Source organism: Eubalaena glacialis, chromosome 4 (assembly GCF_028564815.1).
Source record: "Eubalaena glacialis isolate mEubGla1 chromosome 4, mEubGla1.1.hap2.+ XY, whole genome shotgun sequence".
NCBI lineage: Eukaryota > Metazoa > Chordata > Mammalia > Artiodactyla > Balaenidae > Eubalaena > Eubalaena glacialis.
In genome coordinates this window covers 6,420,001-6,447,724 of record NC_083719.1, presented here as the reverse complement: position 1 = coordinate 6,447,724, position 27,724 = coordinate 6,420,001, and the positions used below count along the sequence as shown (strand labels likewise).

Genomic DNA, 27,724 nt, shown 5'->3' with positions numbered 1-27,724 from the left:
TATTTATTTATTTTTGGCTGTGCTGGGTCTTCGTTTCTGTGAGAGGGCTTTCTCTAGTTGCGGCGAGCGGGGGCCACTCTTCATCGCCGTGCGCGGGCCTCTCACTATCGCGGCCTCTCTGGTTGCGGAGCACAGGCTCCAGACGCGCAGGCTCAGTAATTGTGGCTCACGGGCCCAGTTGCTCCGCGGCATGTGGGATCTTCCCAGACCAGGGCTCGAACCCGTGTCCCCTGCATTGGCAGGCAGATTCTCAACCACTGCGCCACCAGGGAAGCACCCAGACTCACCTTTAGAAGGTACCCAAGCCATTACGGCAACTGTATTTCTTACTGAGTCACCAAGTATCTGTTGAGTACCTACTGTGTGCCACACTTGAGCCATCAGAGAGAGTGTATGTGCAACCATGCCCTGTACAGCTGTCAGTCGGATGCAGAACAAATTGAAATTGAAATCGAAGCTAACAGAAGCACGTCCACATAGCTGTGGAAAAGGATTTTTCAATGAAACGATTTCGGTCTCAGTTTTAGCTGAGGTCTCAAGATAATTGGTGTCAACTGCTCCCATTTTGCAAAGTGTGAGATCAGATCACTTGTGCAAGGCTTGTGAAGACTCCTGACCATTAGCTGAGCTCCTATGTCTGGTCTTTAAAAGAGATTGGAGAGGTTGAAAGAGGTAGTAGACTATAAGAGTTTTTTTGTTTTTGTTTTTCCCTTTGCTGGCGCTTTTATGAGGACCCCTGCCCAGGGGAGGATGGGAGCATGGTTGCCAGAAAGTTTTACGTTACACACGCGGCCCTCTCTGTCTTCTTATTGGGCAGCACTGTCCCAGACCCTCTTCAGGTTACTTGCGTTTTCACACCTATCACCTGCCTTCATCACCAGACTGTCAGATCCCGGTGGACAAGGGCTGCTTGGTTCAAGGCTCCATCCCTCAGCGCTGGCACTCAGTAGGTGCAAGGTCATTAACTGCCCAGCGAACAATGGTCCCTGAGCGAACGAACCGACACTGCGTGGAGAAGGGTAAGCAGGGCGGAAAGTGCGGATCCCAGAAGCACCTCCCACCCGGGAACCCCGCAGCGGCTTTAGCAGGTGAGGCTCCCCCGACGCCCCGAGAAGGAAAGACCCGGGTGTGCACAGAGGTGCCGGGGGGCGGGGGAGAGTCGGCCCCACCCCCTCCCCGCCCCGCAGTCCAGCCTAGCGTTGCGCCCCCTCGGTTTCCAGGCAACGGCCGAACGCGGGCGCCGGGCAGCCTGCGGCGGGCGGACTGGGACGGCGGGCGGGACCGAGCACGGCGGCCGGATGGAGGACGACGAGGAGGAGATCACCGCCGCCACGCTGCGGGGCAAGCCCCGGCCGCCGCCCATCTCGGCGCTGTCCGCCTTCAGCTACGTCCCGCCGCGGCGCCAGGACCCCAAGGAGCACAGCTACTACTACCGCCAGGGCAGGGTGAGCGGCCCGGGGCGGGGCGGGCTGGAGAGCAGGGACGGGGCCTCGCGGGGGATCGAGGGGAGCGCTACACTGCGGGGGAGGGGCCGGGGAGGTGCTGGGGGCGGGGCTGCACGTCCGGGGAGGGGGTCGGGGGAGGAGGGGGAATAGGGGCGGGGTCTCACTGCCCGGGAGGGGAAGCGAGGAGGGGAGATGGGACGGGGCTGCCCTGCGGGGAGGGTGCTGGGGGCGGGGTTTCACTGCCGGGAAGGGGTCCTGGGGGCGCGGCCGCACTACCCCGGAGGGGCCTGGGGGAGGTGGAATGGGGCACCGCCGGGGAGGGCGTTAGAGGAAGAAGGAATGGGGCGGGGCTACACTGCCCGGGAGGATGCGGGGGCGGGGTCACACTGCCGGCGAGGGCTTCTGGGGGCGGGGCTGCAGGCCGGGGCCGCCCTGCGGAGTGTGGAGGGCCGGGCGGTGGGGCTGCAGATTCGGGTTAGGACTCTGGGGCGGGGCTTCACAGAAGAGCCGGGGCGGGCTTGAGCGGCACCGCCTGTGCGGGGTTCGGGGCGGAGCGCAGGGAGTCAGGGGGCGTCCGGGTCAAAGGGCGTGGGACGGTGGGAGAGTGGCCTCCCTCTGGGGGTCCTAGACCCCAGAGTACCGCGACGACGACCACCGGCGTCAGGTGGGCCCCCGCGCCCCCCACGAGGGCATGGGCAGGCGCGGAGCCGGGTGTGGGGATGGGGGAAAGACGCTCACCTGGAAGGGGGCTGCGAGGCCGGGCGTGCGGGCTGGGCGGCCGGGATTGCTCAGCGGGTGTTCGGAGCCTTTTAGGGGTGGGTTAGGGCCGAGTTTTCCCCCGGGAAGTGAGGGAGAGCCCCTGGGCTTCTACTCCTTCTGCCGGGAGCAGCAAGGTGAGCCTGGTGCCCAGGATCTGGAGGAGGGTCGCAGGAGCGCGGGGCCACCCAGCCGGCAGGGGCACCAATGCTTCTGGGGTCTGCCTGCCGCAGGCCTGGGCTGGCCCGAAAACAGCCACTACCTGGAGGCTTTCGCCGCAGTGACTGTGCCCGGACCGCCCAGGGCGCGGAAACCCTCGTAGAAGCCCGCCTGCGAACAAGGAAACCTCGAGGCAGGGCTGAACAGCCGCTGGCAGGGAGAGCGCGGCTGGGAGCGTCCCAAGATTGTGGCCGGGCCTCACCAGGCACACACGAGTCGTGAGGAAAGCCTGAGGGTCTGCGAAGGCCACCCTGCAGCCAAAGCAGGAAGAAAAGCGAAAGGAAAAGAAACACATTCAGAATTTGCGGGGGTCGTTTATTCCTTTCTTCTCCATGTTTTTCCTAAAAGTCTCCATCCAGTGTCTTGTACTGTATGTTGCTGCAGCCTGTCTTGCAGCTGGGGAAGCAGGGGCGTCATTATTAAAAGGCGCATTTTTGGAGATGCTCAGCCTGCAGGGATAAGGGGTGGCCTGAAGAGGGATCTATAGATTAACCAAGTGCCTGGGAGGAAGGAGCTCTTTCCCTCCTGATGTGAGAGGTGTTCCCACCAAACACATCCTTTGCTTCTCCCTACCCACAATCCACAGAGCCCAAGTGAATCCCCGTTTAGATCAGGTCAGCACACATTTGAGTACTTGCCACATGTGAAAGAATACCACGGAGCTTAGCCGTGCAAACAGAAGCAGTAGTTTCTAGTTTCGACAACTGAAAGGGGTTGAACCGTGTCCCCCTAATATTCTTATGTTGGAGTCCTAATCCCCTGCACCTCAGAATGTGACTTTATTTGGTGACAGGGTCTTTACAGAGGTAATCAAAGTGAGGTCATTAGTGGGGGGCCCTGATCCAAAATGACTGCCGTCTAGGAAAAGAGGCAATTTGGGCACAGAGATAGACCTGCATAGAGGGGAAATGATGTGAATGGACAGGGAGAAGACAGCTGTCTGTAAGCCAAGGACAGAGGCTGGGAAAAGATCCTTCCCTCATGGCCCTCAGAAGGAACCAGCTCTGCTGACACCTTGATCTCCGACTTTGGCCACCAGAACTGTGAGACAGTATATGTCTGTTGCTTAGCCCCTGGTTCTGGGTACTTCGTGCTTTGGCAGCCCCAGCAAACCAACACATAAACCGCAGCCAGGAGGATCTCTTGTATCTGTTAGCGCCTCTCTGCTTGGCTTTGACGATATGGAAGGACAAAAGGACATGAGGAAGAAAGGGGACACCTGTAGCTCATCTGTCCTTACCTCCCTGTTTGCTGACTGGCCCGGGCTTGAATATCTCTGCTGACCATTAAGACAGGAATGGGATTGAAAGCCGTGGTTCCCAACCTCACAGCCACCATGGACCTCATATCTTTTCCTCCCATGAGCACTATATTTTGAAAGAACTTTTATCTATAAATAATTTTATTTATTAAATGAACTTTACAACTTAGGTGTGCAAAACTTTTATCATTGCCAGTGAATTTATGAGTCACGCATAGCATTAATGCACAGCATGAGAGAACCAGCCAAAAATCAAGGAGTCTTGGTGTTTTAAGTTGGTCCATGCTGTTTTATTGAAAGTATATAAATATTATCCGGCTTCTTGACAAAATGGAAAAATTCACAGTACACCATTTTATGTGTATCTTTGAGGGGTCTTATTGATTACCACTTTGAGGCTATAGGGAAATAAGATAAAGGATTAAGCAGGTGGGGGCCAAGATACATATTAGTCAGAGATAAAAGCCAGGGTGCAGGATCCCGCTAAGGACTCTGGGCAAATGGGTTTGGGCTTGGGGAGACTGAAGCTCTGAATCAGATGGATTTACCCATCCAGCCACTAGAGCTGTGGGCCCCAGAAAAAGCAGAGAAGACCCCTCTACCCCCTGTGGGCCCCAGAAAAAGCAGAGAAGACCCCTCTACCCCCTGTGGGCCAGACACTACCAAGGGAAAAGGGGCAGAGTTGAGTTTGGCAGACTCAGTTTATTCTTCCTAAATTCACCAATCTGACACATGGCTCCACCTTTCTGGGGCCAAATCAACCAAGGGGCAGAGAGACGCCCAAGGTATGAGATGACCAGGGCTCCGTACTTGGAAGCAGATCAGAAGGGGGCAAGAAGTGTGCCCCTCTAGTGCAGGGGCCATGCACAGGAAGCCTCCTGGGCCAAATCTGCCCTGCCACCTGTATTAAGAAAGTTTTATTAACGCACAGTCACATGCCCATGTGTGTAGTATTGTCAATGGCAACCACACAGAGCTGAATAGTTGCAACAGTGACCATGGCACCTGCAAAGCCTGAAACAGTGACTATCTGTCCCTTTACAGAAGACGCTTGCCAACATCTGCTCTTGATGTCTTACTGCCAGTGGAGGGATGGGCCTTAGACAAATGAATGCAAAGGAGATTTTAAGAAAAAAAATTCAGTACAGTTGATAGCTGGGGTCACAGGCAAATTCAAGTCCTGAGGCCTTTAGCGTCACAGGGGAAAAAAATGATGCAGGAGAAAGGTTAACACCTAAATAAAAAATCCTTCAAAGCAGCAAGACCAACAAAAGACATTTCAAAGTCCATTTGCAAGCCAGCTACCAATGGCAATAATGACCTTGTATGTGCTGGTATTCAATCAGCTACAGGATTCCAGAAGCTGATTCTCTGACCTTGAGATCATATGGACTAAAAAGGATGAACTCTGTATCACAGGTTTGCTGGGGTCTCAGCTGCCCCTAAATTCTTTGTAAATAATTCCAGGCCCCGCTCAAAGCTGGGAAGAAACATTGCAAAAGTAGCTCTTAAGTCAGTTGCTGTGTGTCACACTCACCGGTTAGTTCGTTAGTAGTACAGGCCCAGGAGTCCTGCATTATTAGTCCTCTGTGTTATTAGTTCAAGTCACAGACCAAACACTCCTTCTCACCTTGCCCGTCTCGGGATCAGGGATCGGACAGCACCAAATGCATGGAGCTCTTATGAGAATTAATTTAATTAATGGGTGGAAAGTGGCACATAGTAAGCCCAACGTAAGGAGAGCTCTTATTATTATTATTTGTTCTTCTTAGTGATGATTAGAGTTTCCTTTCATTGAGGGTTCGGTCCTGGGGCCTTTTATCCTCCATCTTGTTCACTGTTGGAAATTAACGCAGGTGAGGCAGGTAGTCTGCGTGTCAATCTGGTGGTTCCTTATGTTCTATAGGGCATCTCCCCTGCAGGAGCCCAAAGTCAAAGCTCTTGCAGCAGCACACTTATTTAAAGCCCCAGTAATACCCTGGATCTTAAGACAAATTTGTCCTCTAAAGCTGCCAGCGAAAATGCTATCAACTCCTGTCCTGCTCCCTAGGGAGCCTCTGGCAGTGTGGGCTTTTTCTACAAAATAGTGTTCCATAGATTGAGTTCAATGGTGTTTTTAAATTACTTTTTTCCTCTTCTGCCTTGTGCAACATTTCTGCTACTGAAATGGAAAGGCTAAGTCAAAGGAGAATGCCCTTTTATGACAGTTTTGATTAAATTTCTCAAAGTCTAAAAGCTACATTAAAAAAAAAAATCTTAGGCAGTTTTAGAATATGCTTTCCCTCATGCTAATGTGAATTGTGGATAGCTGTGTCTTGAGTGAAGCTTTGCTCAGAAAATCCAACCTTAGTTTTGGTGGGATTAGCCGACTTTCCGTGACGGTGTGTGATGGAGAGAAAGAGGCAAGGGGCTGACTGTTTCTTTACCCTCCTGATACTGAATTTCCTTTTGTCTCGTGCAGCCAAGCGCTTGGTAAACATAATGATGGGAGTTAACTGCACAGAGGTGCAAAGGGGCGTCCCTGAAGGGCCTATGCCCGCGTCCAGGATACAGGAAGTGTTCAATACCAGCTCCCCGAGCCCTTCCTGGACCCTCTTCACCTTTAGGCATCAAGTACATCTGCCATACAGGCTTGGCCACTCCTAGGGGCTGTGGAGGACACGTGAGCTCCGGTTCTGTTGCTGGGCCACCTGTGAAAATCTAGGCAAGTTTCTCTCTCTTTATCCATCGTGTACCCGCATGTCCTCCAGTCCCAATGTGTACTGGCCGAATGCAAGTATGCCCGCCCAGCCCCCTGCCCTCCAAGACACACTCCGCATCCTGCCTGATCTTCTCCTTTGCATGTATTAGTATCTAACCTACTAAATATTTTACTTGGTTATTTTGTTGGTTTTTTCTCTCCTATTAAAATATGAGCTCCATGAGGGCAGGGATTTATTTGTGTGACTCCTCTATCCTCAGCAATTGAAAGAGTGCCCACGGTCTCATAGTTGGTGCGTCATAAATAGCCGCTGATGAACCAGTGAGGATGAATAAATGGATGCGGATTTTTTAAACAAAGAGACAAGTCACCGATTGATGAGCTTAGCTTCTTAGACCAAACAGAGGTCTCCTTTTGGATTATCTGCTGTTTGGGTTATCCTTGACCTTGCTCTTCTCCTCGGGGGACCAAAATTGGGAATGGACTCTGGTTGTCTCTCTCTGTCTGGGCTGGCTGCACTTGTACTGTTCAGTGACCTGCCCCTGGGAACTTAAGGTCTGGAGGGTGGGGCTGAGGGTCTTCCTCCAGGGTGGGTGGAAGGGGGGCAGGTCACCCAGGAGGGAGGAAGGAGTGAGAGGAGAGGTCATGTGTGCCCTTCTAGCGGAAGTGATTCCTCTGGAAGGAAACACCAGGAATAGGGAATTTCCTACCAGTTGGTTTCCTACCGGTCATGACCACCCATGTGAGCCCACATGGTGCACGCCTTTCCACGTGCGTTTATGAATGCAGTCATGTGTGTCGAATTTTTAAATATAAGAACATGTTCACACACGATCACGCATCTACGTGTATATATTTGCAGCATGCTCTTTTCATTTAATAGTGTATCTCAGACTTTTTTTCAAAATCATCCCCTTTTAAGAAGTACAACAAGCAAATGATACATGAAAACAAACAGCATTTTCCCCAATATATTTCACCAAGTGACAACATGTAAGACTAGATTCAGGTTTCAGCCCCCGTGGATGGCCCTTTCTTCCTTGATGTGAATTGCTGGGGGGCAGGGGGCGGAAGAGGGGGCGAATGGGGAGCTGGTATCAATGGAAGAGAGAAGGCAACTGGCTTCATTCTTATTAAATTGATAAGCTATTCAGATTATTTGGAAAGTTATGAAAATTTCCCAAACTTGTGATCTTAACACACCAGAGAGGAAACACAATCTTTGCCACAAACCAAAGAGAATAGTTGAGTATTGTCCTTTTAAAAAGTTTATCATTATGTCCTTGACAAGCTACATTACATTTCTTCTGAGACAGAGAATTTTGAACAATATTAAAATTAATGAAAACATACTCCTTAAGCTTCATACACTGCTTGACTCCCAAGGAGAAGCACTGAATTTATCAGAAGTAAAATGAGGCCCTTATGAATCAAAGAAAACCATTTTCAGTCACCTTGGGAATTTTCAGTTTTAAAAGTAGGTCACAAAGCTCTGGGTAGGCAAACGGTACCTGAAAGCCTCCAGGTGAGAGGTAGCAGCACGATGGCCCCTGAGGACAGGAGATGAGAAGCTCGGTCATAACCTTATTAGTAAAGGTGGGCTAGGATGCGCTCTGCAAACAAATGGACCCCAAACCCCGAGAGTCTTAACTAGTGGTGTGTCAGAGCCTGATCATACTGACAAAGAGGGGATTTTTAGCATCTCTTCTGAACTCTGCATTCAATTGGAAGCCTGAAATTGGCCATGATGGGCTAGGATGTGCTCTGCAAACAAATGGACCCCAAACCCTGAGAGTCTTAACTAGTGGTGTGTCAGAGCCTGATCATACTGACAAAGAGGGGATTTTTAGCATCTCTTCTGAACTCTGCATTCAATTGGAAGCCTGAAATTGGCCATGATGGGAGTATTTACACCACAGAAATGAGCAAACAAACACTACAAATCAGGTCTTTTTTCTCCAGAGAGCAGGTTGTTAACATAAGTGCGCCAGTGGCCTTAAGCATATAAACATGACGTAATGAAATAGAGCCCAACATGTATGTTTCTCCTGGGTGGGTCTTCTTAATGCAGTTACTTGGGAAACTGAGCTTCTCTGTTTTAGTGACTCCACTATTGCCAGGGCCTGGGAATCTTTGGGACTTCGGGTCTTTCCCTGGATCCTTTAAATTGCTGGTCAGTGAGCAAGGAGAGAGAGTGTGGAGGCCTGCTGAGAGTTTCTTAGGGACCAGGCCTAGAAGATGGCGTCCATTGGTTTCACCCACATTCCCTGGCCAGAGCTGGTCACTTGGCCCTGGCCTAGTTGTGATGGAAACTTACAATGAAGAGTGCATTTATATTCAAAATGGTCTGAAAGGGAGGAGAAAATAAAGGACTTGAATCTCAGTTTGCTCAAAATCTTCCCCCAACTATTTGTGCGAGAGTTTGTGTAACTTCTGAGAGGAAGAGAGCTTCCAAGTTTGGGAGGAGGCACTGGGTATAATAAAGCCCACAACCCCAGAAGAGACAGCCCCCAGGCCCCCTGTGGGCTGGAGGTGGTAGGCCAGGACTTCTTCCTTGTGTATGAACTTGCATTAGTCATGATAAGCTAGGTTATGCTGCAGTAACGAACAACCCTCAAAGTCTCAGTGGCCTGAAACAAAGCTTATTTCTCATGCTAAGCATCCAACAGGGATCAGAAGGGTGACTCTGCCCAGTACCGTCCCTCAGTGGCCACCGTGGAAGCTGCTAACACCTCAGTCTGAAGCTTCAGGAGTCCCTGGCACCGGCTCTTAAATACTTCCGATTGAAGAGTCACATGTCACCCCTACGCACCATTCATTGGTTAGAACTGGGCTCATGGCTTCACTAACCTAAAGGAGAGGGAAGATTAATCCTCTGTGTAGTCAGTAGAGGAGCACTGAACATTGGTGATGTCTACCAAGCCAGTAGGTCTACCGATTCAGTTTACCTGAGTGGAGTGTTCCGTGGTTGGGTCTCTGGTTCCACTGCAATAACCTTTGTGCTATCTCTATCCTTACTTTCCATCATTCAAAAGATGGCTACTTCTCCTTATCGCGTATGTTGTTAGAGCTGCTGTAACAAAGTACCACAGACCTGGCTGCTTAAACAACAGAAGTTTATTGTCTCACCATTTCTGGAGGCTAGACATCTGAAATCAAGGTGCTGGCAGAGTTGGTTCCTTCTGAGGCTGTAAGGGAGAAGCTGTCCCCCGCCTCTCTCCTTAGCTCAGCCGTCTTCTCCCTGTGTCTATTCATATCATCTTCACTTTCTGCCTATTTGTGTCTGTGTGCAAATTCTTTTAATAAGGGCACCAGTCTTATTGGATTAGGGACCCACCCTATCCCAGTCTGACCTCAACTAATTATGCCTTCAGTAATCTTATTTCCAAATAAGGTCATGTTCTGAGGTACTAGGGGTTAGGACTTCAACATATGAATTTAACACACAGGGAGCTTACTCCCCAGTGGCCCTGGCTACAGTGGTGTGGTCCCTCCTGTCAACTTCATTGGCATCCACTTGTTACCCCCAGGCCAGACAAAAGCTGATCCTTCCTTCTTTGGTGCTACTGCAGTTTGTACATACCTCTGTTCCTCCCTGTGTGTTATGTTGAGATATTTTAATTAGTGGGTTTATTTCCATTCTCAGCCTTTAGGTGGTCTCCTTTAAAGTAGGGTCTCCCTATTTCTGTTCCAGAGTCTAGGAGAGTGCCTGGCACAAAGTAGACCCAACGTGCTTTGGAGGCTGAAAAGTGAAGGCCTCCACTTGTCTTATGGCATCAGCCCAGGGCTACAGACTGGAGTGATTTTTCAGTGTTAGGAGTAGGGGTCACCATAGGGAAACTGATGGTGGGTGATCAGACACCATGACCAGAATAAGACCAGAATACATTATAACAATACTCAAAACACAAAGGAGCTGAGGAAATCATGAGAGAAAAATAAAGGGGCTCTTCTTTGCCTTTTTTTTTTTTTAAAAGTCATCTGTGAAATAGAGGAAATCCCTCGAGAGATTTCAATAGCAAAATATCAGGAACCCAGAAGCTCTGTTTTTTGGTAGCATCTACATCTGGAAAAATAGAGGAAATCCCTTAAGAGATTTTAATAGCAAAATATCAGGAACCCAGCAGCTCTGTTTTGTGGTAGCATCTAAATCCAGTTTGGCTTTTATTAATATCATTTTGCTTCAAATCATAAAGGAATAAAAAGACTGAAAGAAGAAAGATTAATAATTAAAATCCAGGAAAACCCAGATTTTTGGTTTGGTTAGGTATTGGCAATAGACAGTCACATTACTAAGTAAGGCTGCCTGCCTGGTGATGGATTAATTTTTTCTTATTTTTCAGTGGTAGAAAAAAACTCGTTTTTACTCTGGAAAGTCCTGAGTAGGCAAAATCCCCACACAGAAGACTTAAAGATTCTGATCACATCCATCAGCAGTAAGATTTCTAATAAAGACTCTTCTAAGATATAGTAGGCTGTTGGTACCTAATCCTGGGGACGGGAGTCCGGCATTGCTGATCAGAGATCTTACTTTTATAGAGTATTTTAGGAGACCCAATTAGAATGAGAAGAAATAGGCATTAATTATTCTGTAAAGCTGCATATTGCGGTGGGTTTCTCCATCATAGGGGACAGAATGAAGCAAGACTTCCTTGTTCAGGTAACAGCGATGGCATTCTCATTCTGTTCTTGAGTTCGTTCCTCCCTCTTTAGTCTTTCTCCCAGGACAAGTCCAAGGACCCCAGGGGCTTACTCAGTTCAGGAGGGGCAGGCGTGAATGGGCCACCTGCACGGGGAGCCAGCACCCGGAGGATCCCTGTTTCCCCTGCTGTCAGGGCTGCCCCCTTGTGGTGGGGCTGAGCCGCACACCCGGGAGCAGCTAGTCCCTGCAGGGAACACTGCAGGGAACAGAGACTGGCCGCTGGTCTCCTCCTCTCTGGCCCAAGGTTCTCAGGGTGCAGAAGGGGGCACCTCTGGCCGCAGGTGCAGCTCCCACTCAGGTGCTCGGTCCTAGGAAACCAGGTCATTCTGTCGCCCACGGCAGCTCTTTCCCGAAACACACCCACTTCACGGGTCAGTCGGGCCAGGAGGGATTCCAGTGACAATGGAACATCTACATTATGACCAAGAGCCCAGCCTACGTTACCGTGTAAAGGCGGGCGATGTAGGGGTGTTGGGGTTTCAAGTTACTGTTCGTGTCTGCCTCTGCCGGGCCTGGCCAGTAGCTCTGAACCCCAAAGGGAAGGGTCTGCATTGCAATACCCCCTTTACAGAAGGCGAGCATGCTCCTTTGGAGAATTTGTGTCCCACCATCCCAGCAGACGGGTGGCATCCTTGAGCTTCTGCTGTGTCTCTGCAGGACCCACTGGCCCGGTAGCGTACCCAGAAAAGGTTTGCTGTGAGGTTTGCTTAATGTCTCTAGGCTACAAGTGAGCACCCAGCCAACCCCACCAGCTTCTGCTTCTGTGGACATCCTACACGCTGATGTTAAAGACACTGAGATTTCTTCTTCATTTCCTGAAGGTTTTTTAAGTTTGAATTTTATTTGATAAGCAAATGCCTGATTTTTACATGGTCAAAGTGATGGATATTTTCTTTGTGATATTTCGCCCATTGCTTTCTTGCCTAGGAGGTCCCTTGTGGGTTTTCCTTTCAGTTATTTTTCTAATCCATCCAGAGTTTACTTTTGTCCAGAGTGTGATGTGAAGACACAGGTTTCTTTTTCTTTTTTTCCCCAGCTAGCCAATGTTCACAGTACCAAAAGCTGAATAATGTATCACCTCTCCACTGATTTGGGTCTTTTGCTTTTTAATCCCATGAGTACAAGGTTACCTTCAGGAGGTTGTATGTAGGGTGTAGGTGGCCTTTAGGAGGCGTGAAAGTCAGGGCCGGCCAAACCAATGCATGCACAGACCCAGCAGCTGAGTGGGAGAGGGAAGACAAAGCCAAGAAGAAGCTCCTGCAAGGTGACCTCATTAAATGACCATCAGGGCACGGATTCAGAAGCCATGGCTCCTGTCTCTAGCCACTTGGAGTGACTCGGAACGTAGGCAAACCAGGATTCCAGCGTCACTGAATAAGTGCCTTGAACATGGTGCCACTGAAATTCTGAAGAACTTGAAAATAATGTTTCTAAAAGATGGCATTGTTTTCCTGACTAGATGGTTAATGGCACCAGGACAGCAACCATGTCTGAGTTATCTTCAAACCTTCCCGAGCAGGAGTGGCACGTCTTGCACAGGATAGATGATGGTGAAGGAGTTTTCACGGCTGGGCTGAAGCTACATCACACCCCAGCCATATCCACTGTTGTTGTCAGCAGCTCTTGAGTTCCCACACTGAGAACGGGTGGGATGTGTTTTCCAACAGGCTATGCACTCAGTGTGCATCCTTTTCACCCTTACCTTCTACCTCTGTGTCCTTCAGCTGGAGGGGACTATTCTAGCGTTACTATTCAGGATGAAAACAAACAAGCAAGCAGAGGTTAGAGGCCCCGTGATCCCACATCCCAGCGAGATGGCGCATCTGCCTTTGCTGCTGGAGGATTCAAGGCAGCTGGCACTTGGCTGGGGGAACATAAATGACAGGCCTGACTTACAAGGCGAGGATTGAAGATCAGCTAACACGTGGATTTCTTTTCCTTTTACTAGATTCCAAATGAGGCAGTTTTATTTTTGTAGTAAGAAAAATTGGGGATAAGAAAATGGAGATGTTACAGATGGCAGCTCTGTTAATGGGATCATTTTCTAACACATTAGAGCTGTGTGTGTGAGTATTTTATAAGTATGTTTGCTATATATGTGTATATTATACATATGTATAATATACACATATATAACATATACCAAATATATATGTTCATATATATATGAATTACAGTTTTTATAGCTGCCACATATGATTAAAGAAAATATTTCTCTCTAGAGAGGGAGAACTTCTATTTGAGTATATTGTCCTAGTATTCAGATATTGTTAGTTTTTCAAAGCAGTACAAGCCTAATATAGAAAATTTGAGAAATTCAAGAAAAGTAGAAATGAAGGAGAGGAACTTCCCTGGCGGTCCAGTGGTTAAGACTCCATGCTTCCACTGCAGGGGGCGCGGGTTCGATCCCTGGTCAGGGAGCTAAGACCCCACGTGCCACACGCCACGGCCAAAAAAAAACAAAATCAAAAAATGGAGGAGAAAACACATATACTGAGTGGATTATCATTATTTTAAGATTTGAGCCCTAGGGTGGAGTCAGGGAGAGCGGGGAGCCTCCTCTGGGAAGGAGGGGTCTGTAACAGTCTAGGAAAAGTGTCCCTGGAAACATCTCCACCCCGTCGGGCCTCTCAGGAACTTGGGGCCTGGCGTCCCTGCTCTGGTCACTGCCCAAGGGGTGGTGACCTTCCCCATACACGTTCGGTGCAGTCGGGAATCTCTATACATCTCCACTCTTCATCAGGGAGAGTTTGGGCTCTCAAGCCGCACGAAGCTTCCATGGCTCAGCCCTTGAATAAACCATGGCTTTCTTTCTCTTTCTATTTCCAGACCGGAATCATTTCCCTCTATGACTGTGTTTTTAAGAGGAACCCAGGATATAATCAGAAATTGCACCGAGATGACAGAGAACATGCAAAAGGCCTGGGACTGCACGTTAATGAGGAGGTAATAGTAAGGCAGGGTATCGCTGGGTGTGAACAGATTCCCTGTGTGTGCGTTTATTTAGCACCGTGTGCAGTTGGCTGCACGTAACTCACCTTTGTGAGGCTCTCCTCTGTCTCACTGTGCTGGGAAGTGAAGGCTAAGCTACTGTCACAGCTCATTCCATTCTGCCATGTTAAACTGCGTGTTAATTTTTGTGACTGTTGTTTAGTCCTCTAGAATGTAACAGTTCCATGACAGCAAAACTCAGGAGTTCTTTTCAATAGATAAATAGGTCTTTGCTTAACCTCCCAGGCCTGGCTATCATAGTTCTAAGAACACTGGCCTTCCAGGGATGAAACCACACATGCAAGTAAGAGTATTTCTCCCAAGTTACCAGGGCACTGTATGTACCACATATGGCTCAGTTCTTCTTTTATCTCTGCAAGGTTTTCTGAGGGGAAGGGCTTTGCTTCTCGTCAGTTGCACTGGTTGGGTGGTGACCAACAGAGGGAACCAAACTCACAGGGTGAGAAGGTCAGGCTCACAGCAGGCACACGGGGTTGGGTGGGGGGTTGGAGGTGTGGGCGTAGAGAGAGGGGGGTTGATAGGGATGGGGGTGGGGGAAGGAGGTTGTGCATCCCCTTGGCATGGTCGGGCCCACCTGCCGCTGGGTTAGACCCTCTTCCACACTAGGACATTGTCTCTGTGAATCTGATCCGAGGACAGTATGTTTATTAAAATCTGGATTCTGTATTCATATCATAATCTTTATACAATACACAGAAATCTGGATGAAAAAGCTTCTGGTGGGATTTCTTTTTGGATCAGAGGATTTTTGCCTGTGGCAGTTAATGTTTAAGAATGCCACTGTGTCACTTTCAAAGAAACTTTTAACTGCTGTGAAATTAAGTGATGGAGGTACTATGAAGTATCACCACTTAAGTCACAGACATTAACTTTGTTTTTCTGTTGTTTTGGTTTGTGTTAATTCGTTCCAAGTTGGTAGTTAGGTTAGTGCTTTTCTCTCATAAGCACACGCCTGGCATGACTTAGATCCAGTCAGAGTTTTTGAGCACCTCCCATGTGCCACTGAGTGTAAAGGGAATAAAACAGAAGTGTCTGTCCTCCTAGAGCTGACATTCCCACGAGGAGACAGAAAAATAAAAGCCAAATAAGTAATGACCTGGATGCCAGGTAGTGATAGGTGGTATGCAGAGAAATACAACCTTTTAAGGGGATGGAGAAAATGAAAAGGATGAGGGGGGCTGGGGACATTATGGGGGGCCTGGGGAGATGAGGGTGTCTGGGGGATGGAGCATGGGGAGATGGGGGATAGGGGAGATGAGAGGTCTGGGGAGATGAGAGGTCTGGGGAGATTGGGAGATCTGGGGAGACGGGAGGTCTGGGGAGACGGGAGGTCTGGGGAGATGGGAGGTCTGGGGAGATGTGTATCTGGGAGAAGGAAGAAGGCGGACAGAAGACAGGCAGGAGGAGCCCGGGGAGAAGGGAGGAGAGGGGGAGGAACAGGACCCTGAAGTCAGTGGGTACCTGTTGCCCCGTGCGAGATCTTGGTCTTTCCTCTGAAAGACTTGAGGACAGCGGCAGGCCCGGAGCAGAGGGGACAGGGTGTGAATTGGTTAAAGAGGTCCCCCCCGGCGTCAGCGTGGAGGGGTCCTAAGAAGCCAGGTGGAGGTGGGGCGCAGGTGCGCGGCACGCGGGCTGGACAGGTAAGAGCGCTCCGCTCCCCGACCCTCACCCTCAACAGGAGCGCGAGCGGCCAGTGTGGGTGCTGACGTCTTCCGTCTACGGGCGGCGCATCCACCAGCCTGTGGAGCCCGCGAACCGGGATCACAGCCGCGCCGGCCACGTGAAGGCCGACTTCTACCGGAAGAACGACATCCCCAGCATCAAGGCGCCCGGCTTCGGGCACATTTCTCCGGCCTGACGCCCTCGCATGGCCCGAAGGGCGCGGGCGAGAGGGATGGCACTGGGGGGGGGGGGGGGGGACGCGGTGTGGCGCCGGCCTCAGGGCCCGTGTGTGGACCTCCCGGGCCAGCGGGCGCCCCTGATGTGCCCCCGATGCGCTGGGGCCGCGGGAAGGACAGCGCAGGGCTGCTTCCCGCACGTTTCCTTGGCGACCAGCCTGGCCAAAGGCCTGCGACTCTGAGGATGGACACCTACCTAGTATGACAGTTTTCACGGGAACCGATTTCAGATGAAATGATGCTGGAGACGGATCCATCATGAGCATCTGAATAAAATGAAAACCTGGCTCCCCCTTGACAGTGGTTGGGCTGACCTTTGTTCGCTGCTCTCCACGTCTGCGAGTCTTGCTGGTGGAGGCACTCGTGGCAACGGTGCGCAGGTACTTTTCTTACCGGTTATGGAAACCGCTACCGTCTCACAGCACAAACAATACTTAATGGGGATATAATGAAATTGCCTTTCGGCACAGCTGAACTCTAGCGTCTACAACATTCCTCCCCCCACCCCGCCACAGGCCTGAGCCACAAATAACAGAATTTCGGACAACCGAGGACAAAAGCCCCTAGTAGGATGGGTGGCCTCGGAGGCCAGCGATGCTGCTGTCACCCCTCGGTGGAGAAGCAGCCAGAGGTCACAGGAAGAGACCGGGCTTTGGCGCTCGACAGACTTGGGTAACACTGTGGCTCCTACATCTTCTAGCTGCGTGGGGTAGGGCACGTTGACTCACCTACTTGAGCCCACATTTCCTCAGCTTTAAAGTGGGAGTTCTAAACCTTGAGGAGTTCGTGTGGGAATCCATAAGCCACTGTGGTGTGGTCTTAACCTGCACGACAGGGGCTGTGACTGTCACTTTGAACAGTTTTCTTTTAGGAGGCAGCTGCTGCCTTTAACCAAAGTTAGAAATGTTTACTTTGGAGGTGATTTGAAACTTATTCAAGTATTAAGATATTGGCTATGTTTTTAATGAATGGATCTCTTGGAAGAAATCATCCGTCACCTATCATGATTAAATTTTCCACAGCTTAGCAGTTAATGGGCAGGTGATCTAATTAATTTCAATGCTGATTCCTCCATTGCTGGTTTTATTGTCTTGATTCTCTAAGGACTTATGACACTGCGTTCCTGGCAATTTCAAGGCTGAATGATTCTTAAATATTTCCTTATACTTTTGAAAATGTTTTTTCACTGTTGCGTCTTTTATTTTTTTTCAAACAAATAGCAGTTTATTTGGAATGCCTTTGGGTGCATTAAGCATGATTATAGTAACATGATAGAAAATATATAAAGTTTGGGTGATGGAAATTTTTATAAATTATTCTTTCTTCAGTCTTGATTACCAAGAAAGACAAGGCACCTCTAAGAAATGCCTTTGGGGCTTCCCTGGTGGCCCAGTGGTTAAGAATCCGCCTGCCAATGCAGGGGACATGGGTTCGAGCCCTGGTCTGGGAAGATCCCACATGCCACGGAGCAACTAAGCCCGTGCACCGCAACTACTGAGCCTATACTCTAGAGCCCGCGAGCCACAACTACTGAGCCTGCGTGCCACAACTACTGAAGTCCATGCGTCTAGGGCCCGTGCTCCACAAGAGAAGCCACCGCAATGAGAAGCCCCCACTCACTGCAACTAGAGAAAGCCCGTGTGCAGCAATGAAGACCCAATGCAACCAAAAAAAAAAAAAAAAAAAAGCTTTCATCTGAAAGTAGTTGCAATAAATTAATGTCAGATTATTTTCAGTTACTTTAAGTCAGATTCTGCTCCCTTAACCCTCTACTACTTTTAAAAAGCAGGGCTTTAATTGGGCAAGCTTTCAAAAGCACTCATGTTTATTAGGCAGCAAAGGAAAATTATATTTCTTTCAGCATCTTGACTTTTACACCTTAAAGCCAATCAATGAATGCCCATTAGTCATCTTGTCAAAGAAAAACATACATTAAAAGAATTTGTTTTGATTTATTAAATTTCCATTTGTCAGTGTTTTTTCAAAAGCAGAGTGTTGCTGTCTTTAGGAAAGCACACTGAGCTGGGAAAAAGAATAACATGGAAGAGTCATGACAACATAGACTTTTCTAAACAGATGTATTAAAAATACTGCAGTGTTAAGGGAACTGGACTCACAGTGTTTTTCATGAGAGGGGGGCTTCCTACAAGACTGAGAGGTTAAGGAGGGTTTTGAGGTGAGATTCTTAGGTGTCATCAATGCTGCAGCCATGATGGGCTGATGGACATGGCTGGCGAGCCCTCTCATTTGCATGATTTGCTCACAGCAATGTCCGTAGTTGCCTGAACTTAGGGAGCCTTGACCACCAGTCACACGTTCAGATTCAGGAAACAGGCAGTTTTCCCTTCTAGTCTCGTCTTAGTCACTGATCAACTGGGAAACTTTGGACAAGCCCCTGAACCTCTCTGCACCTGGTTCCTCTGTTGCAAAATGCAGGGGGTCTCAGGCTTGATGGGGGATCCGAATCACGTGGAGGACTTGCTCTGCAAAGCACAGGGAGCGTGCTGGGCCCCCCACAGGATTTCTGAGTTGGCACGTCTGCACTGGGGCCTGAAAAATGTGCATTTCTAACAAGTTCCCAGGTGATGCCGATACTGCTGGTTGGGAACCTCACTTTGAGACACCCATGTGTGCACAGCCCTTTGCATGGTGGACTCTGAAAATGGCTCTGATTGCTTTAAAAAATCTACTGTTTGATGAGGCTGGAGATACAGCTTTGGGAAAAAACAGTTTTCCTTCTGCATCTGGGGCAGGGGCGGAGGGGCACAGTTAAGGGCACTGGGTGAATCACCCATCTGCAGGTGTCTACCTTTAAGGGCAGGTGACAAAAAGAGCCCCAGGATGGATGCTGTGGGCTCCAAGGCAGGAAGAACCCACAGGGGCAGTTCGAAGTCCCTGAAACCTAGGGCATCCTAGCCCGGATTTCGGTTACAGTGAAGAGAAATGCCCTCATACTATTTTTCTTCTCTCAGTCACCTTTTTGGAGAATTAGATGTATAAAGGTCAATGCTGAGTGGCAATTATAGGATCAAAAACTTTCTGACTGGGGCAGACAATTGGACAAGTCATGCTGTACTCCCACTTTGATGATGAAGGCCGGTTATTAATTTCGATAAGCGCTTTTTACCAAGTGTGAGCCAAAGCCCTGGCAGGGTGGCCATGTTGATCCTGCAATGCGCTGGGTCCAACAAGCTGCAGCAAGGCCTGGGCACCTGCCAGCCTCTCTCACGGTCATCAGCTCCTTTAATCAGACCCGATGCCGTGAGCTACCAATGAGGAACAGAGTCCTAAGAGAAACTGAAACATGTGTTCAAAGTCTCACAGCTAGTAAAAAAAAAAAACCAGAGTCAGGGATTAAACGGAGGGCTCCTGCTTCAAGCCCGAGTTCCCAGCCGCTTCCTAATGCATCACTGGGGTCCTCGACCTCTTACAGATGCCTGCCCTGAGCTGTGGTGTGCCCAACCAGGCTGGCATTGGCGGCTTTGCTTCTAAACATTTGATTATGCATGAGCTATTTTTCACCCTTTGGCAAAGTATGATTTCTTTAGGGGAAGAAAGAAACCAAAACTTTTGAGTTGGATTTACAAGAATACAGTTTTCCAGGTCTTCTCTCTTCAAAAACGCATCGACGCTGGCTTTGGGCCCTCTTTTTTCTTTTTTAAAGATTTTTTTTTTTTTTTGATGTGGACCATTTTTAAAGTCTTTATTGAATTTGTTACAATATTGCTTCTGTTTTATGTTTTGGTTTTTTGGCCGCAAGGCCTTAGTTCTCCGACCAGGGATCAAACCCGCACCCCTGGCATTGGAAGGCGAAGTCCTAACCACTGGACCACCAGGGAAGTCCCTGTGCCTTCTTAAGTCTCCTCAGACATAACAGGCAGCTCGTGGGGCTTTGGTGGCTTCTCTCGTTAGTTCAGACTATTGTGAGGCTGATGTACCTAGTTCCCAATTATTCAGTGCCTCGTAGCTCTACCGACGTATTACAGTAGATCAGAGTATGCGGACGGAGTGCGTGCCGCTGCTAGTAGAGAATCTTTTTACTAGTACAATATTTTTCCCTGCAAATGTTCCCTAGAGATGCCAAAATGAAAACAGACCATGTGACACAGTGAAGCATACTGTCTTTCTTTCCAGGGAGTTGCATAATCAACGATCGGCATCACAAACTTTGTCCCGATCTGATTTACCCAAGGAGAGTTCAATCTCTGCTTCCGGAACAACTGTCCATGGGAGAATCAGTGGAAAACCAACTCAGTTCTGGAACAAACCGCAGGAGAAAGAAGAAGAGGGCAGGGCGGGGGCGGGGAAGATACAGACTATCAACCAAAGTACATAAAACTTTTAATGAATTAACCTTACAAAAGACAATGGCATCAAAACATCAGACGTGTTTGGTACAAAACTAGTCCTAGGTTGTAAGAACTAATTCTGGTGATGGATGGTGACGTGCTGCTGGCACGAGACACGACAGAGCAAGGTGACGGAGCCACGGATCCCAGCTGGGCCCGAGGACAGTCACTGAAATGAGACACGTGGGTGAACACGGATTCCATGTGGGGTGACAGAATCAACTTAGTCACAAATACTGTGTGTTTTAGTGTCAGACTAGCGGATGCGGTTGGCGAGCTACCATATTTTTCCAGAAAAGAACATGCACCGGAAGATAATATACACCCCCTAGTTTTATTGCCTTAAGAATTTTTGTCTGGTTCGCCTCTCTCATCTCTGTCAGTTTCTCTGAAGGCTCTTCCGCTGTAATGCGCACTCCTTTTCCTTCTGTTCAGGAGTAAGCACGGTGCAAGTGGCAGGGCGATCTTGGCACACGTCAGACACCACACGGCAGGCCCCCGGGTCACAGGAATGAGTCTACAGAGGCTCCAGAAGACAGAACAGAGCACACACATCACAAACGAGGGACAGAAGTGGCAGTCAGAAAGTGCACTGTTGTCTTCCTGAAAATACAGTCTTCTTGCCAACACTGAGGCGACGCTTCAGGATGCCAGGTTGCTCTGGGAAAGGGACCGTGACATCTCTGTGTTCACAAAGTACGTCTTCAGGTCCCCCTTTCCTTTCACGTTGATTATTCCTCGACACGTGCACGTGTATCCCAGGGTCTGCAGAATGAGGCTCGTCTCCTCAGTAACCTGGAAGCACAGTGACAGATGAAGACGGGCTTAGTGCCGATGCGGACACAGCCCTTTCAAAGGGCATTTGACTACAAGATAAAGAGCCCCCAAACGTTCATGGTCTTTGACCCATTCATCCTACTCCTGAGAAATCAGAAGAGAGAATAATCCACGAGAGGAAGAGCTTTCTAAGGACAATGTTTAATTCAGTGCTGAGAAAGTGAAAAACTGGAAACAACCTAAGATTCAAGTAATCTCCAGGGTTAAGTAAACTACGATGCTATCGTGCTCACTTCGGCAGCACATATACTAAAACTGGAACGATACAGAGAAGATTAGCATGGCCCCCGCGCAAGGATGACACGCAAATTCGTGAAGCGTTCCATATTTTTGAGAGTTGAACTTGGGCCGAACATGCAGTAAGCATTTATTTAAAAATGACTATTGACTACTGTTATTATTTACAGACATCAGTTACAATTTATAGAACTGAAAAATAATGACATGTTTAATTTTAATGATTTTAAAATAAAATTCAAATTTATGGTGTCCTGAAAAAAACAAAAACAAAAACAAAACTACGACGCTATCATGATCAATGTCACGGATCAGACGATGAAATCATGTCGAACTATTTCACCCCCCAAAAGAGAATTAAGCCTGGATCCACGCCATGATTTTAACCACGTGAAGATGATGCTTTCACATGTAAGAGACCTGGAAAAAAGGAAGTAAACCTATGCTGAAGTGGTGGGATTTTGGATGATGTTTGTAAATTGTTATTAATGTCATTTCATAAAATAATAAATATTAATGATAGATTTTAAATAGATAAGAGAAAACACCCGAGAAGCAGCACAGTCGACTCTGCAAATGGCCACGTGTTTCAGGTTTAATACACGTGAATAAAATGACCTAAAACTGAAAGAACATTAGGAATCCGCACCAGCCTGAGGGCAGACAGGATGCTCTGAGTCAGGTCTGGAAAGTTTCCCCACCTCATTGGATTGACTCGGGATGCTGAAAGGAGTGACCCCTCCGGGGCAGCCTGTCAATGTGACAGGGCTCCTGATTTCCGGCCACTGCACCACGAGGTGAGGACCCCATCTCTGCACTACGTCCTGGTCCTGCTGGGTCAGTGGGCAGGGGAACCTGCTGGGTAGGACGGACCCTCTCTCCGAGGGGAGGGGAGGTGGGTTGTACGGTCTTCAGCGTGAGCATGTGCCGTGCTCTCGAGAGACACCACGCCTAGGACCGAGGGCGGGGGTCTGATGCTTGCGTGCCAGAGGGGCCTCCTGCAAAAGGCGTCCTCTCAAGCAGAGAACGTGTGAGCTGCACAGACTGGGCTACAAACAAGACCTCAGCTTCTGAGGTGAGGGGCCACCCATCAGGAACGTGGTCGCCCAGCCAGGCCCCCCAGGAGGTATCTGGGACTTGAGCAGAGAGGGAGGGAGCTATTTTCCCAGAAATCCCTGGTAACACTGCTCTGGAACCATGTGAAACAGCAGACGAGGAGGAGGGATTTCATCCCACTTCATCAGAGGAAACGGCCATGGCACCTGTAGGGCCCGGCCACCTTGGGTATGTGGGTGACACACGTGTGCTGGGCAGGCCACACCACAATTTTGGTTCTGGTGTGGACACCGCCGGGGGGCCGTGTGGTGTTGGGGCAGCAGCAGTGGCAATGAGCCAGCCCCTTGGTGGCTGAGAGAGGCCTGGAGGATGGACACTGCCATGGGGCAGAGGCGGCAGCACATCAAAACCACAGGAGGGCTGGGCTTCTAGAACCCAGGACAGCATCCAGGGGGCCCCAGAAGTAAGGCTGAAGTGTGTGTTGTGACGATCTCAAGGGCAGGCTGTGGGAAAGAGCTAGAAAAATCAATCTGTCTTCTGCAGTGTGACCCAGTGGCTGGCCCCTAGCAAAGGGGCCAAAGTGTGGGTCTTTCTGAGCACAGCAGGAAGGAAAAGGGGGATGCAAAGGCCAGATGCTCATGTCCTGCCTTCCCCTGGCTGGGCCCAAGTCCCGGAGGAGGAGGACAGGTGTAGCTCGGGAACATTAGATAAGAACTGAAAAAATATGGACATAGTCAAGAAAATCAGATGACAAATATATTCTCCTGATTAGAGTTCTCAGGGGCAGTCAGAATTAGAGATTGCTACAGACACTTGGCTTCCGGTCTTCCACGCAGTGAGCAAACGCATCGTTCGGAGCCTTGGAGGTTAATCTTGCAGCTGAGGCTGGTGCTGAGCAGCACGCCCGTGGCACGTTTGAGCTGGCCGTTGGAGTCTGTCTCACCAAGCACACAATTACCGTGACGTTCCGAGGGAGCCATCAACCCAATTAACCCAGCTATGATTCCTCCAAGCCCGGGGGAAGCCTGGCTGGGGGATGAGGGGTTTCCTATGCTGTTCTTGGGGCATAGGAAGCATGGTGGGAGTGTAATCCTCTTTAATAAAAAGAACTTGTTCTTCAGGCCCAGGGGAAGCTTTAAATATTCTCAGCATCATTTTAAATTTTTCCTGGCATCTCACTACTGTTTTTTTCGCACATAAATGGAAATGAGAGGCTAGTGGAGCTGGGGTGAGCCCTGCCCTCCGGAGAAGAAAACCTACCCAGATGCGGACCCTCCAGCCGCTGAGCTGAGTGAACACGCAGGCCTGCGGAAGACATCCCTCACTCTGGATGGGCTGAAACCTGTCTTGTTCCCTCCCCGGGCTCAGAGAAAGCGCACAGAGACGGTCCAGGTGGCTGCACGGCACTAAGTCACACGGACTTTTATGAGGCCCAGTTTCCTCTTAGAAACACACGTGATCATTGTCAACATTGACCTGTAGGGGATTTATGGTCTCCGGGAGGGCACGTTCCCCTGACCGGCCTCTCTCAGATTGCTTTTGATACTTATCCTAAGTGCTTGAAAACTGCTTGGAGAGTCGTGAAGCATGCGGAACTACCATCCATCTTCCGAACGTTCCTGGTGTGTGGTGGAGGCCTAGGTTGGCCCACGGGTGGGCAAATGTGTTCCTGGTAGCAGCCTGCCTCTCTCCCCACCAAGCAGAAGACCCGGGCTGCCCAGGATTGCTAGAGCATCCCTGGGCACAGGGAGCGGCCAGCCATGTACAGACAGAAAGCCCTCGTCAGGGGAGCCCCATTTTTGCTGAGAGCTTGGTCTGGGGTGGATCCCGTGAGAATAGCCAGCTCTCTTTTTCCTCGGCAGTGGCCAATTTGGCCGGGAAGGCCTGGGATATTTCCTCTCCTCCTCCACACTCCTCTTTTTTTTTCTCTCTCTTCTCTTTGTTGGATGGTTGCTAACTTTTCAGCAACCGCTGAGTCACATTCTGACTGCAAGGCGGACACGTAGAAGTCACGTGTGTCACCTTCCATCTAAAGGTCAAGCTCTGCCTGAGAAAGGCCACAGAGACGGGATCCTCTCGGAGGAACGAGGTGGAGTCACGCTGAAAGCAAGCGAGCTACGCAGGGGTTTCACGAAAAGCCCCTTCTAGGTGATGCTGGAGCTGACAGCTTCCTGCAGAGGTTAACAATGGACTCCAGTGTCCATTGTACTTTTGGGAGGCAGGGTTATTTGAGGATTTCCGCCAAGCTGAGGCGTGGAACAGGGGCTCAGGGAATTCTCTGAAGAGGACAAAAAACTGATAAAGCCTGTTAGTTGTGTCCAGTGATTTTCATACAAACTTGCCATTTGGCAGGAATTTTTATTTTATCTTCCAGAAGACAACAAAGCTGGGGTGAAATGTGGAACCACTGCTTTTTTGAGGGCGAGGAAAACAGCAAGTTCCACATAGACACACAGGCACGCGCGAGCACACACATACACACACACATCCTTCTCGTTTGGAGAGTGAGTCTCTCGTTCTAGGTGCTGGTGCTGCGACCCAAGCAGGTGTGTGCAGTCACCACTGCTTTTAACTTGTCAGATCTTGGAATTCTCCCCCTTGGGTGGATTCCAGAGCTTTCCAGTCATTTCCAGATATCCGAATCCCATGCTAGTCTGATCCAGTACTGTCATTTCACCTCACTCCATTTCATCTCTTCCTCTCCGCAGTTGGCCCCTTCACTCATCCTCCAAGTTCAGCCTCCAGGGAGAGGAAGGCAGGTGGTCACGTCTGGTCTGGGTTATACCAAGGAGAAGGGCATCCCTGCCGCCCCTCCCATCAGGTGGCCGCACTGCCCTGTTGGTCGCTGTGATCACCTATTCTCCCAAATGCAATAACCTTCATACTATTTCACAATTTTTATGGTTCACAGTTAATGCAGAAACGAATTAGTATTTCCCCAATAAAAAGTTTAACTAAATTACAAAGTTTACTTTCGTCCCTCTGTTTTAATATGTTATCCTTATTATATACTTATTCATGGTTCCCAAGAGGACAGACAGTGGATAACGACAGAACAGACTAAATTACCTGGATTTTGTCCAGGACGCCGGTGCTGTCCATCCTACTGGCCACATTTACGGTGTTGCCCCAGATATCGTACTGTGGCTTCTGAGCTCCGATCACACCGGCTATTACAGGGCCATGGTTAATACCTGTGACACACCAGAACCAGCTGAGCATGATTCGAATCATGAACTTGACAGTGTAAGCAACTGTCTCAAACAGGAAAGTTTTACAAGACCATTCCTGAACCATCATTACGCAGCAAACATTCGCCCAACTCATGGAACTCTAAAACAGAGAACCATAATTTGTCTAACTTCATCATCTCAAAAACAGTAAAATGTTTGTCTTTCTTCCTCTTCTTGATTTGTGCTCATATGTCTATTTATCATTATTCCGTAATAGCGTAAAATTGGTATACTTTATAAAACTCAACATTATAATTGTTTTTCTATGATGCCACGTAATCTTAGGCAAGAGATGATTATCTTGTTTTCCAATAGTTTTGTGGTTAATTACTTCTGAAATGCACCTATTTTAATTTTAACTGGCCACAGCGAGTCTGTGAACTCTATTTATTGGCCGTCCTGCCACTGGTGGGCTTCTGGGTTCCCTCTAATGTTTTGCTTAAACCACCACCAGCCCCTTGACACGTGTGCTGCATTTTCTACCTGCCGTGTACTATTCTGTGAGCTTGACATGTACAAGCTTCTAATTCTCACAGACCCCTGCCTGGGGTCTTCCCCCACCCCCAGTGTAGCAAGTAGGACGATCCCTTGTCCCAAGAACTCAGTTCAAACACACGGACCCACAGTTGTTATGGGCGTCGCAGGGAGGTAGGCCACAGAAATAGAAACAGAGGTATTGACATTGGTTGATTTTTTCCCCCCCTATATTTTCTCCTGGATCTAAGACCCCCTCCTCCCCAGCCTTACTGCAGTAATCAAATCGTATGGATTAATGAGGGTGTTTCTGAGAGATTTCACTTCCCACTACAGAACTGCTTCGTGTACAAGGCCAGTTACAGATCGGAGGCAAAGCCTCCCCTTTGCAATGGAAAGGGGGGCAGGCAACACAGCACAAACGTTGTTCCACAAAATCCCTGAAGGTACGCAAGAGTGAGAAAGAAGTTCTCCTTTGCTTTTGTGGAGTATTCAGTAAAACTCAAATCTCTGTTTCAGACATCCCAAATAATTTATTCCTGCTGCTGGCCGGTGATCTCAGACGCCACTGCCCTCAGCTGCCCTTCTGGGGCTCTGAGCCCTGCTTGGTCAGCGGCTCTGGGCCAGGGCAGAGAGCCTGGGCCGGTACTGCTGGCAGCGGAGTGATCTCTGCGTGTGCTTGATTTGTGGTTCCCACTCACTGACCGACTCTACGGCGTGACGTGCGGAAAAGGACATTAGGAGCAAGTTTGGCTCTTACTATTATCATGATTTTGTAGGGGCTAATATTACCCTTCTGAGTTCCTACCGCGAACCGCCACTGGATGGCACTATGTCCAAAGATGGGGCTGGGAAGCTGCCCTTGGGAGAGACGGAGGGTTTGGGGAAAGGCAAGCTCAGAGGCCACGGAAACACTGAGCTGGGCTTCTGCAGAAATCTAAAAGAGCTGGTGTGTGGGGTGAGTGTATAGATATTAATAGTTATTCAATAATCAGTGTAAAGTAAGCACTCAATAAGTACCTACTGAAGGAAGTCCATTGACTTGCTCACATTGATTTGGAAAATACTGTTATGGTCCAGACCAAGAACCCTGGGCTTTTGATGTAACAGATATGACTAGCAAAGAATTGTCCCATTCCCCCTCGCAGTGAAGGGCAGTATTGTTTTGGTCCATACGTATTTGACAACAGATGGAGTGGGAGGCTGGGGTCAGCAGATGTAAGCTTTTATATGTAGAATGGATAAACCACAAGGTCCTACTGTATAGCACAGAGAACTATATTCAACATCCGATGATAAAGCATAATGGAAAAGAATATTAAAAAAAGACTGTATATCTGTGTATAACTGCATCACTTTGCTGTACAGCAGAAATTAACACAACATTGTAAGTCAACTGTACTTCAATTAAAAAAAAAAAGACTATTTGACAGGGGTCATTCTGCCATGTAATTGATTTCTTTTTTTAAGGAGCATACTATGAAAGTTTGAGGAGCCCATTTTCCAAGCTGTTAAAGCAATAAAAAGCTCCAGGTGAAAGGGCC

At 49.0% G+C, this 27,724-nt stretch overlaps 2 protein-coding genes and 1 non-coding gene across 3 annotated transcripts in view; 2 read left to right on the top strand and 1 right to left on the bottom strand.

Moving 5' to 3' along the window:
• The first annotated feature begins 1,062 nt into the window (after positions 1-1,062).
• Positions 1,063-15,954, top strand: CFAP90 (cilia and flagella associated protein 90). Its single transcript, XM_061187645.1, has 4 exons — positions 1,063-1,088; positions 1,221-1,445; positions 13,914-14,030; positions 15,775-15,954. The coding sequence occupies exons 2-4, from the start codon at positions 1,299-1,301 to the stop codon at positions 15,952-15,954; spliced, it is 444 nt and encodes a 147-aa protein (XP_061043628.1). The 5' UTR covers positions 1,063-1,088; positions 1,221-1,298.
• Positions 15,955-20,372: 4,418 nt separating this feature from the next.
• ADCY2 (adenylate cyclase 2) overlaps positions 20,373-27,724 on the bottom strand; it is a 431,484-nt gene continuing 424,132 nt past the window's right edge. The window contains exons 24-25 of the mRNA XM_061187643.1: positions 25,543-25,667; positions 20,373-21,138 (exon numbers count right to left, since the gene is read on the bottom strand). Coding sequence (XP_061043626.1) covers positions 20,986-21,138; positions 25,543-25,667 — 278 coding nt within the window. The 3' untranslated portion in view covers positions 20,373-20,985. The remainder of the gene's footprint in view (positions 21,139-25,542; positions 25,668-27,724) is intronic.
• On the top strand, positions 21,406-21,512 carry LOC133091655 (U6 spliceosomal RNA). Its single transcript, XR_009700980.1, has one exon. It is a non-coding gene; the product is annotated as a U6 spliceosomal RNA (small nuclear RNA).

Excerpts from the sequence above, each read along its gene's own strand:
- CFAP90 (XM_061187645.1), top strand. The coding sequence starts at position 1,299 with ATGGAGGACGACGAGGAGGAGATCACCGCCGCCACGCTGCGGGGCAAG. Across the intron at positions 1,446-13,913 it reads ACTACTACCGCCAGGGCAGG|ACCGGAATCATTTCCCTCTA; the intron begins GTGAGCGGCCCG and ends TTCTATTTCCAG. Across the intron at positions 14,031-15,774 it reads GACTGCACGTTAATGAGGAG|GAGCGCGAGCGGCCAGTGTG; the intron begins GTAATAGTAAGG and ends CACCCTCAACAG.